At 36.6% G+C, this 11,528-nt stretch overlaps 3 protein-coding genes and 1 non-coding gene across 4 annotated transcripts; 1 reads left to right on the forward strand and 3 right to left on the reverse strand.

The window, feature by feature from the left end:
- Nucleotides 1–907: 907 nt before the first annotated feature.
- Nucleotides 908–1,401, reverse strand: LOC148204362 (uncharacterized). Its single transcript, XM_088091387.1, has one exon. It carries the CDS (start codon nucleotides 1,399–1,401, stop codon nucleotides 1,132–1,134), a length of 270 nt encoding a protein of 89 aa, XP_087947513.1. The 3' UTR covers nucleotides 908–1,131.
- Nucleotides 1,402–1,526: 125 nt separating this feature from the next.
- LOC124843576 (small nucleolar RNA R32/R81/Z41) lies at nucleotides 1,527–1,625 on the reverse strand. Its single transcript, XR_007029294.1, has one exon. It is a non-coding gene; the product is annotated as a small nucleolar RNA R32/R81/Z41 (small nucleolar RNA).
- Nucleotides 1,626–2,270: 645 nt separating this feature from the next.
- Nucleotides 2,271–3,077, forward strand: LOC148204363 (endoglucanase 5-like). Its single transcript, XM_088105591.1, has 4 exons — nucleotides 2,271–2,288; nucleotides 2,373–2,498; nucleotides 2,729–2,814; nucleotides 2,921–3,077. Exons 1-4 carry the CDS (start codon nucleotides 2,271–2,273, stop codon nucleotides 3,075–3,077), a joined length of 387 nt encoding a protein of 128 aa, XP_087961717.1.
- Nucleotides 3,078–4,268: 1,191 nt separating this feature from the next.
- On the reverse strand, nucleotides 4,269–9,640 carry LOC124843574 (enoyl-[acyl-carrier-protein] reductase [NADH], chloroplastic-like). The gene is made up of 13 exons (XM_047320352.2): nucleotides 9,438–9,640; nucleotides 8,132–8,445; nucleotides 7,565–7,674; nucleotides 7,336–7,391; nucleotides 7,173–7,257; nucleotides 7,032–7,079; nucleotides 6,105–6,179; nucleotides 5,911–6,022; nucleotides 5,775–5,826; nucleotides 5,635–5,686; nucleotides 5,472–5,529; nucleotides 4,797–4,895; nucleotides 4,269–4,706 (listed from the first exon to the last, which is right to left on the reverse strand). The coding sequence occupies exons 2-13, from the start codon at nucleotides 8,406–8,408 to the stop codon at nucleotides 4,552–4,554; spliced, it is 1,179 nt and encodes a 392-aa protein (XP_047176308.1). The 5' UTR covers nucleotides 8,409–8,445; nucleotides 9,438–9,640; the 3' UTR covers nucleotides 4,269–4,551.
- Nucleotides 9,641–11,528: the final 1,888 nt, after the last annotated feature.

Consider the following 11,528-nt stretch of genomic DNA (forward strand, 5'->3'; position numbering starts at 1 on the left):
GTGAAACGGATGTTGGCATCCGTTGGAGGTGAAACGGATGTTGGCATCCGTTGGAGGTGAAACGGATGTTGGCATCCGTTGGAGGTGAAACGGATGTTGGCATCCGTTGGAGGTGAAACGGATGTTGGCATCCGTTGGAGGTGAAACGGATGTTGGCATCCGTTGGAGGTGAAACGGATGTTGGCATCCGTTGGAGGTGAAACGGATGTTGGCATCCGTTGGAGGTGAAACGGATGTTGGCATCCGTTGGAGGTGAAACGGATGTTGGCATCCGTTGGAGGTGAAACGGATGTTGGCATCCGTTGGAGGTGAAACGGATGTTGACATCTGTTTTATTGAAAGAGCAAATTAGGTATGGAATGATGCATTTGGTGGTGGGGAAGGGAGCATCATTCTCTTCTATGTCATTTGTCTCCAAATACACCCTCTAGTATAAGAATTTAAACCAAATCTTATAATTGTTTTTCAAATACATCATCCAATATAAGAATTTAAACGAAATCTTTTACCTTTTTAATTATTTCATAAAGCTGATATTTTACATAAATGCATACCATAATTATTTAAGATATACTTATATTACTTACATATTATTTATTTCCTAATAATTTTAGGACTTTATTCTCATTCTTCCCCACCGATATTGTGTAAAAGAGATTAACATAAGCTGTGGTGAGCGAAATTGTGAACTTAATAGTAATTGATCTTGTTAGATTAATTGGAGGTGACCCATCCGAAAAGGATAACACTGACATTCCTTGATCCTTGAAAGTTACTCTATTATTCTATGCATGATCCATTGCATTCTAGGAAATGTGGCTTAGATGATTGCATTAAACGGATCAATCATACATATATTTATTTTGTTACAATGAAAGAGAAACTAAATTCAAAACACAAAAAGAAATGAAAACAAATAAAGTAAAAATGATATGAAATACAACATTACGCATACATATGTATAATTTTTATGAGAAAATTATGAATAAATGCTCCAAAAATTATCAATTTACAGAGAGCATTTATGCAATCATAAAATTATAGATATACTACACTAAAATGCATTTACATTATAAATATACTGTACTAAAATGCATTTACATTATAAATCAAAAAACATGTTAGTATTGTTTAGTTAATGTGACGAGGAGGCAGTTGGCCTTTTCTGAGAAAAGAGAGAGAGTACTCTGCTGCGTCGATTAGGTCAGCAATGTTGTGCTGAGAGCGTTCATCGGAACCCACCCAAAACATTGCTCGCACCTCCGCCTTCTTCGAGAGCCTCGCCGCGAAACTCAATGGCAGTGCCGGCGAATTCAGGCTCCGTAGAATTTGCCTATAAAGCGACAGCACTCGGGCTTTGTTGCGGCTCAAATCCTCCGCCGTGGCCCATACCAAGCCCATTCCTAATTCGCGACTCGCTTCTGCAACAACACAGGTTCTTAATTCGTTCCTTTTGCGCAGAAATATTACATTAAATAAAATAAAGCTGTAAATAAAACTAAAAGAGGCGGGTGAACTGTGAAGGAAGGTGAATCAGAAAGAACGTAGCGATGGAGAATTTGATCATATCAAACACGTTATGTAATGTTTGATGATCACTCATCCTTTTTTCATCATGTTCACCTTCTCTACCTAATTAGAGAGAAAAGAAATGAATGATTTAGGGTTTCTTAGATAATACCTTAATCAAGCTGCGATGAGGAGTGAGGAGTGTATTTTGACGGTTTTAAAGCGTTTTCGTATGAAGAACCCAAACAAACCTAGCTCCTAGGTTTGGAATTCTGGGCCTTTGTTTTCAGATTTTGATTCTTGTACCCATCATTACTAAATGCAACCCCATACTAATTGAAAAAATTGAAATATCTTCACCACTGCTGTTATTGTTTATAATATTAAGAAAGTTTACTATTATGATTTTCCAAAATTGCCCCTTTTTAAACCCTGAAACATCTTATTCAGATGGTTTTGTGTATTTTTAGCATTGCTGAGGCTTTTTGTTTTAATTTATTTTTTTAATAATAATAAATTTAAAAAATAATATATTTGTATAAATAAGTTTAATATATGTAAGTTCGTCCAATTGGTCATCTGGTTATCCTATCTGTCTAGCCAGTTCGACAAGATCGACCATCTTGTCTATTATTCGTTAGCCCGTTAGTCCATCAACCTGGTCCATTCCGACAATTTCGTCAGCACCGGTCCAACCAAGCAATACCAGGCCAAGGCAGATTATTTTTCGTGTGCCTGCTTGCAAAAGAATGATGGTTACAATGACCAGAAAACACCAGGTTAGATGCTAATTTAGAAAATTAATTCTACAGCCTATTATGCTCCTTGGCTTACTATATGTGCGTGAATGGAACAACATGCAGTATGTTTCTTCTGCTACATTCCTTTTAGCTGTTTACTCTAATTACGTCTCAGCAACAAAAGCATATCTCAACTGTCCAGATGGACAAACTCAGCCTCAGGAGCTCCTCAACTTTGTTAAGTCTCAAGTATCATTTGCAATCTGCCATAAAAATCTTTAGTTTGATGTTCTCTAATAAAAATTATTCTTAGTCTCAGAATTCCGCATAATAAAAGTTTGTATAAAAGATTACTACTAGTCACTCCAGCGAAACTCCAATTTTAATTGAATAAAATGCATCTAATAAAAGTTTTGCCCATCATGGTTTAATGCGTGGTTTAAATAGTATACTGAAACTGTGAATTTTGATTGACACAGGCTGATTATATCCTTGGTAATAACCCGGCGGATATGAGCTACTTGGTTGGATATGAAGCAAAATATCCTCTTCATGTTCACCAGAGGCACTTCCATTGCTTCAATCTTTTCTCTTCACAGTGAGGTTGGCTGCACTCAAGGATTTGAGCTGTGGTATAACCGTGCTGAGTCAAATCCTAATGTCATCTGTAGTGCCCTCGTGGGTGGTCCAGATAAAAATGATGGCTTCTCTGATGACAGATCCAATTATGAACAAACTGAGCCTACACTTTCAGCTTCTGCTCCTCTTGTGGACATCTTTGCTAAACTGCAGAGTTTGTATTGTAATATAGGTGAAGGTGAGGCGTAATCTCCATCCCTCGTACACTAATCTGCTTTGTTGTCTTTTTCTCTTCCAGTATGAATCCTCAATCACTTTTCTCTTGTCGCAGGTTACAACCATAATGAATCACCAATGCCCCAACAAAAAACACAGTAAATATCATTGAACTTGTTTAGTTCCTCGTCCAGATGTGAGGATAATCGCTATTCTAAACTACTATGCTCTGTTGTCTTCCTCGTACACTATGAACCCTCATCACTTTTCTCCTACATGTCACAGGGTACAACCAAGATGAATCACAAGTGCCCCAACAAAAAACACCGAGTGAGTACTATAGTCTATAGAACTTGTTTGGTTCTACTTTCATTTGTGATTTTTCATGTTTACTCAGAAGCTAATAGTTTTAGCTTTTACATTATGTAACATAATTGACATTATTTCTGGCTTTGGTTTCCCAATATGCATACCATAAACTAAACTAGCAAAGTTGAAAAAAGAGTCTAAACCATTTTTTAATTTAGAAAACTTCTGCTCTGGCTGTCATGTGTTGGCTTGATAGGCACATATACAGGAAAAGAAACGGCATCTAAAACATCAGAAGGTATCTAAATCTAATGATCACTGGCTAAAGAATGATAAGGTTGTGTTGCAGGTGTCCCGGTGCAATTTCTTCTCTCAATAAGTAGCACATGGACTGTTGGAGGTGCAACCTACTACCGTCACAGGCTCTTTATGGGGTCTCTCTTCAACAGAAGAAAAGGACACCTATGAACTTCCTCAATGGCAGAAGGTTTTGAACCCTCGCTCTGAGTGTATATTTGTATATGACCCCAGGATAAAGTTTCCATTAAAAGCTTCCAATGATCATTTTTAGAGGCCACGTCGACAAAGGAAACACTTATTACACAAGTTTAATTTGATAGTTAAACTTCGATCAATCCATGATTGTAATTTTGTATTATCAATTTATCAATCCAGTTCATACCTTACTGTCCACACTTAAATTGTAATATCAGTTTCCGAAACCTTCCTATTTGATCCTATAAACAATCAATATATGAAAAGTTACCAACGAATCTAAAAATATACGAGCTTGTATTATGGTATTAAGGTGCATGCGACTTTTCATGCCTAGCATGGCCATGTGCAAGAGCAATGGCTAGCTAAGGCACTCTCTGTCATGTCACAACTCACAAGGTTTTATCCACAGGATAGACGTCACACAAGAATACACTTTTATTGCAAGTTTATATTTCAATTCTCGTGAACATAGACCACAGAATGATTCTTACATTCATATTCATATGACCTGCATTTTTTGGCATAGTGCCAAAAGAAAGGTTTAAAAGCCGTAAGGGAAAAACTCCAAAAATATGCCTACAAATCGCAAAGCAAATCCTCAACTCTAAATCCTACTGTCTGATTGAAAAAAGAAAAATAAATAATATCGCCAATGCTATGCTAATTCCGGTGACACTAGCTTTTGTGGGGTAGCTGCCACTTAATGCTGGTCTTTGGGAATGTCAAGATCTTTAAATATTGGACTGTCAACTCCAACACCCATAGCATTCAGACCATTGTCAACATATAGAACAGTACCAGTGATAGCAGAAGCCAAAGGTGATGCTAAGAAGGCAGCTGCGTTGCCCACCTCCTCTGTAAGAACACAATTCAACTCAGTTGTGCAAATGATCACAGATTGAAACTGGAAGTTACATTACAAGGAATCATTCTGATGACTGTTACCTGCAGATAGTTCTTTCTGTAGAGGTGCATTGGCCAATGAATAATCAATCATCATATCAATGAATCCAATAGCCTTTGCAGCCCGACTTCTCAGTGGACCTAGGGACAAAAATACAGTGTCAACATGTTAATCACAAAAACTAAATTCAGTGAATTTGTTAACAAACATTGAAGGAAATTTGTTAACTTAACAGACATGGAATTATCCGCAGTGGGTGAGAGAACCACGAAATAGCAAAAAACACGTAATCTAAATGGAACTAGAAGGTTACTCTATTGAAGAGAAGACTTAATTCGTGTTAATTATATAAAATACCACTCAATTATTTGGTATAATTTTGGTGGCAGTTAAGGACACAGTTGACTAGAGCCAGCATTGAATGTAACAGATAGTAAAATCATGGTGTGGAAATTCAAACCGAGTCCATACATACGTGCCCAAATGAATAGTTCATTTTTAATTACCAATCCATAACAAAAGAGATGGTCTGGCATTTGTTTAACAAATTTAAGATACCCAACCAACGTAATTGACAGATTGCACCCGCATGCCCACTTGTGCAAAATGTCACAGACCAAGCAAGGCACCCATCAGTCCCCACCAACGTCTTCCCCGTTATGAAATCTTAGCAAGACAGAATTAAGATTCCCGAAACTGGAAAAGAGAGAGGTTACCAGCAGATATAGTATTGACTCTAATTTTGCGCTTTCTTCCTGCTTCAAAAGCAAGAACCTGAAAAGGTATGAAATATGTAAATAGAGAGAAGAAGAAGAAGAAGCAACGAAGCACATATGAGTCAGTCCATGAAATGGAGAATTTTGGGGGGAGGAAGCTTACTCGGGTATCACTCTCCAGTGCAGCTTTTGCAGAACTCATACCACCACCGTATCTGTATCAGTATTTAGATCATGAATACTGCCAGTCTAAAATTATGAATCCAAGAATGATAAGTACTTTCTATGGCATAATCAACATACCCAGGAATGATCCTTTCAGAAGCAATGTATGTCAGAGAGATTGAAGAGCCACCTAAAATCAAATCATAAAAGATAAAATTATATAGGTGAAAGTAGGAAGTAATACAATGCAAGCCATGTAAGATAGGGCACATACCTGGGTTCAGAATTGGAAGAAAATGCTTTAGTAAAGAGACATAGGAGTAACTAGACGCAGATATTGCAGCAAGATATCCATTCCGAGATGTCTCCAACAATGGTTTTGTCACCTATATCAAAGTTAACTTCTTACTAAAGCCAGATGCCAAATGCATAAAGGAACTTTAAAATTTATCAACGTATCTATTGTACCTCTGGTCCGTTGGCAAGTGAGTGCACAAGGATATCTATGTTGCCAAAGTCTTCCTTAACAGATTCAGCAACTTCCTGAAAAGTATAGCAATAAACAACCGATATATCAAAGCTCGCAAATTAAGTCAGGCAGGAATCAGGACAGCTTGAGGCACAGTTCACAATATCATTAAAAAATACCACTAGGCTTAAATATTTCATAGAATGCCAGGGTTCTTCAACTCCCCAGAAGAAAAATATCATATGCTTAACTAGCCAAATGAAAAGACATCGGTAAAGAATCGTCTCCCTCCTTAATGTAGAATATAAAAGTGCTGTAGCTTTAGCTTAAGACATTTTGTAATACGATATCCAGAGGATATGATGTAAGAATAGTAGTTGAATGACCTATGCATAATTCATACTCAAAAATATAGGGCGACATGGTCGTCATAACTGCTATTTGTACATAAAAGTCACACAAGGCATGAAACATATTGGTTCAAAAGTAATAATCTTATATCAAACATGTCAAACACTAGTTTTGAATTACTACTTAAGATGTATAAGAAAATCATTTGTTCACATTTACAAGAGAGGAAAGAAGAAAAACAACCAAAATGTGTAAGGGTAAATCAAAATACATTCTTAGTTTAGCATTTTTTGTCATAGAGATGAAAACAAAGAAAAAATGACTTTAAGCTTCTATTTGGTGGGGGAGAGAGAGGCGTGTTCTTCTTGACTAAAGACGTCAAACACGCTACAGTATGTGACACCAGATTAGTAAAGGCTACAGAAGTCTACTGAAATCAGTCTTAAGCATTACAATAAGCAATCATAATTTTCAGCCCTAAATTCCAGTTTTTTTCTCAAAAGTATATCATTCAACAATTTTATCCAAGATGGCAACCATGAGACCATTTTAACCATGTAAAATTTAGTGTATACCTGAACGGTCCATTTACTGGATCCTGCATACCGCTTGTTTGCTTTTATCTATACAAATTTCAAAAAGAAAAACAAAGAAAACATTAGGATATAAATTCTGACATGAAAAACAAGAAAAAAACCTATGCCTTTCTTTTTTACATCTTCTGGCACTTCATCAGGATTGTCAAAAACTGCATCCAATGGATAAACTTTGGTAATCTCCATCATTGATCCATTTGGTAATCTGAAGAACATAGTTTTGTATTAGCAGAATATTGCATAGTCTAACAGACAAAATCAGTAACAGTACTGAAAGTCATACATGCGTGACCCATCAAACTTTCCACGCCGTAGGCTGGACTCAAAAATATTCAGAGCCTGTAGAAATTATTTACAAATAGTGAATGTATCAACATAATTGGACTGGTAGAAAACATATTCACAAGAGGAGAGGAGGTCTTGTTCCAAAAGTCAGCAGACAGAACCTAGGGAATTTGTATAACAAATAATAAGTAACAAGCTTTTTATCCGAAAGAAAACAAATAACTTACAGGAACCCATGTGCCGACGAGAATTTCAGCTCCTGCTGCAGCAAGAGATTTTGCAATTGCCCATCCGTATCCATTGTCATCAGCAACACCAGCAATAAAAGCCCTTTTACCTATGCATATATTGCTATTTTCAGTAAAGCTATAATAACTTTCATACGCCATGACAGCAAAATCCATATATATATAAAAAAGATAATCACTCAAATTACAAAATTCCATAAGAAAACTCACTTTTCTTGAAACTATCAACAAAAAACTGATAAATCTGACTATTAGATGCTATTAACGTATCGAACTACTATATAAATTGGCCTCAGTTAAAAAGGCCAACTTTCAATAGCTTTTTACAGCCAAGTAACCACCATCTCTTGAGTGGCTGCGAGGAAACAGGTTATGCTTTACATTAATCAGGGGCTCAGTATACCTTGAAATAATTGTAGTAAATATGGAATGAGCAGGTTAAATAATCATAAATTTAACATGTTGCCTAAACTCTAGTTAAACGTCATCGAGACATGTAAATAAAAATTAATATTAACAAAGAGCATCAGAGAAACTGAATGATACCTTTCAGATTAATTGGCAATCCTGAGACAGCACTTTCTGCACTAGACTCGGATGTAGCCTTTGTGACACTTTTGACAGATTTTATGGACGATGAAGTGAAGCCCCGCTGGAAAGATTGCACTGATGCAACATTATATGCACTTGCAAGTTTATTCCATGATCCAATCTTGGACTTGCCACCAAGAACCACAGCACTTGCATCAGCAATCTTCTGTGATGAAGGAATGCATGATCTTGACATCGAAAATTGCAAACCAGAGAATGATGCTGTCGCCATCTTCAATGTGTGCAGAATGGCAGAAGGGGCCCTAAATCTACATAAGAAAACAAGCATCAATACCTTAAAAATCACTTCTAGACTAGACTTAACTGATTTCTTTTTCTTGGGATATTGTATTTAAACGTTAAATGTGACATGGAGAAACAGTGCGTTCTAGTCACCAACAGCTTGATTACAGAATAAAGTTTCGACGATTGAGAATGTCCACATGATTATTATTGAGTTAAAGTAGTCATAAAGTCCCAAATTTTCACGTTTGAACAGAATTTATCATATAAAGGGTAGGTATCATTTAAGATTAAATTAATATCAAAGTATGAAAGTAGTCTAAGAATAAATATACAAAATAATATTCAATAGACCTCCATAACTTCTCTGAATTCTTCGCAGCTGAATAATCTCCTTCATATATTTTAACAAGCACGAAAACACAAATCCAACAAATTAACGTCATCTCCAACAAGAGAAGAAAACATTATAAATCATATGAAACAAGCGGCTTCAAAAGGGACGTGGACATTAAAATACTTAGCAAGTACTTAAAAGTCCAAAAAGAATAAATAATAGCAAATTATTTCAACCAACTTATTAAATTATTTTCAAAACATGATTTACGACTGCTAAATCCCTTTACAGGGACACTCACATAGAACCAGCAATCTGACATTCACGAACAATTATGCAATTAAAAAAGGAGAACCACAGAGGAAATACTCAAATCCTGAGGTGTTACCTATCTACCAGTCATTTAGTCAAATCACATCTAAAATCTCCAGTTTTCAGAAAATGGTTACTGAACCGTGAGGACAAAAAGCTAAGCCCAGCACACAATGCAGCAAAAGGCTCCCAGAATGCGTAAAAAGAACAAAACTTCATATTCTGCCGATCAAGAAAAACCCAGCAACATTCTTAAGCGTAGTAACTAAATCTGCACTTCTCACTAAAACCCCACAAACATTTTACCACGAAAGTCGAGTGATTTAACAAACAGATGCCATAAAGGCCTGAATGGAAAGTGGGGGTTACCTGATATGTGATAAAAGAGCCAATGTGAGGCATGGAAATGAGTAGAGACAGTGTTATAGAAAGAAAAGAATTTGGGGTTTAGAGGATGGGAAAAATGCTTTGTTGTTGTGTATAGCGGCTGCAGGCCACTGAGAGTTGAATTTGGGTCTTTGGAATTGTCGAAAAGCACATCACAAAGTGGCGAGTCTCTCTCTCACACCCACTATTATTGCTAGTTATCGGGTGTAACTTTTTTTATTTTTTTTTGGTAAAAACTACTCTCTTCACTTGTGCGTAGGCCTTTTTTTTTTATTATTTCATTTTTTAAGTAGATGATAAAAGGGACTAGGTTTGGCGGGTCACTTTCTCCATCTCATTCAGCCTGTTTGTTTTTTCTTATCGTTTCGGATCAAAGGATGATCATTCGAGCGGAAAAGATTCTTGTTCAAAGGTTTCATATCTATTTAAACTCTAAATCCTAGATCCTTAATCAAATTGTATCATATATCGATCGAATTGTATCATATCTTGATCGAGTTGTATCATACCTTGTTAAATTTTGTCACATACCTCAATCGAGTTATATATAATTTTGGTTAAGCTATATCGAACCTTGGATGGTCAGACTATGTTAATATCAAAAGATGCAATGCGGGTTCCAATTTTTTTTCAATGAAGTCGGGGCTAGTAGACTAGCTCGACTAACTCGCGAGGTTGGGCTGTCGGGCTTGGGGACAGATTGGTTTGCGCTCTTTTTCCCAACAACACACCAGATCGCCCAGCTTGTCCTTCCCGTCAACCAAGCTAGTGATTTGGCCCGCCTATTTATTTTCTATCATTTGGGTTGAAAGGGTTGTCGTTCGGGCTAAGAGGGCTTTTGTCTGAGCTATTTCAAATCTTGACTGAGTTGTATTAGACCTCGATCGAGTTGTATCGGACCTTGGCCGAGCTATATAAGACCTTGGTCGAGCTAGATCTTGGTTGAGCTGTATGAGACCGCAACCAAGTTGTATCCAATCTTGGTTGAGTTGTATCGGACTTCGGTCAGGTCATCGGGTTGTGTTAATACGAACTGTCGCGACACAAGTTCCAATTTCTTTAACGAAGTCAGCTGGTGGGCTAGCCTGACTAATCCACAGACTAGAATGTTGGCTGTCGAGCTTGGCAAACCTGGTTGGTTTGGGCTCTCACGTTGAAAATGTGAGTGATGCTCCCTCGACCACCTCATCTTCTCCCTACAGCTCTCCAATTTTTTTTAAATTCTAAATTTATCCTTTTTACTTTTTACTTTTACCAATTTTACTTTTTATTTTTTAAAACCCTAATCATAATCCCCTCTCACTTTCACTTTTCCTTTCACTCTCAACAGCAAGCCCCCACCCCTCATTGTCACTTTCTCTCTTTCTCTTAATTTCCACTTCCGTTAACACAAAATTTGACAGAAAAAGCAAATTATGCATGGTATAAATTTAAAACATTTATAACTTCTGATGAGTTTTGAAGTATCATGATTCCATAATATAATCTATTAAAAATTTCTTCCCCACTTCCTTGTCTTTAAATAACCAAACTTGAAAATCTATGCTTAAAATTACATTCGTACTTACAATGGTGCAATGAAAGAGAAGTATGTTTGTTGAGTACAAAATAAAAAGTGAACAAAAGAAAAAATAGTTAGTTCAATTTATCATTGGGCATTTGGTGAATCTCGCGAAATTTGAAAGGAAATGGAAAATGTTGTGTTAACGGAAGTGAAAATTAAGAGAAAGAGAGAAAGTGATAGTGAGGGATGGGGGCTTGCTGCTGAGAGTAAAAGGGAAAGTGAAAGTGAGAGAGAATTGGGATTAGGGTTTTAAAAAATAAAAAGTAAAATTGGTAAAAGTAAAAAGTAAAAAAGGTAAATTTAGAATTTTAAAAAAATTGGGAAGGTGTAGGGAGAAGATGAGATGGTGGAAGGAGCATCACTCTGAAAATATTGTCTCAAGGGTGTTGCTCCCTCCACCACCCCAAGTGCTCCTGCACCTTCCCACTATTTTCTTTTATTCCAAAAATACTCTACACCTCCCCACTATTTTCTTTTATTCCAAAAATACCCTACACCTCCTCACTATA

Source organism: Vigna umbellata, chromosome 1, assembly GCF_029865625.1.
Source record: "Vigna umbellata cultivar VRB3 chromosome 1, Vumbellata_1.0, whole genome shotgun sequence".
NCBI lineage: Eukaryota > Viridiplantae > Streptophyta > Magnoliopsida > Fabales > Fabaceae > Vigna > Vigna umbellata.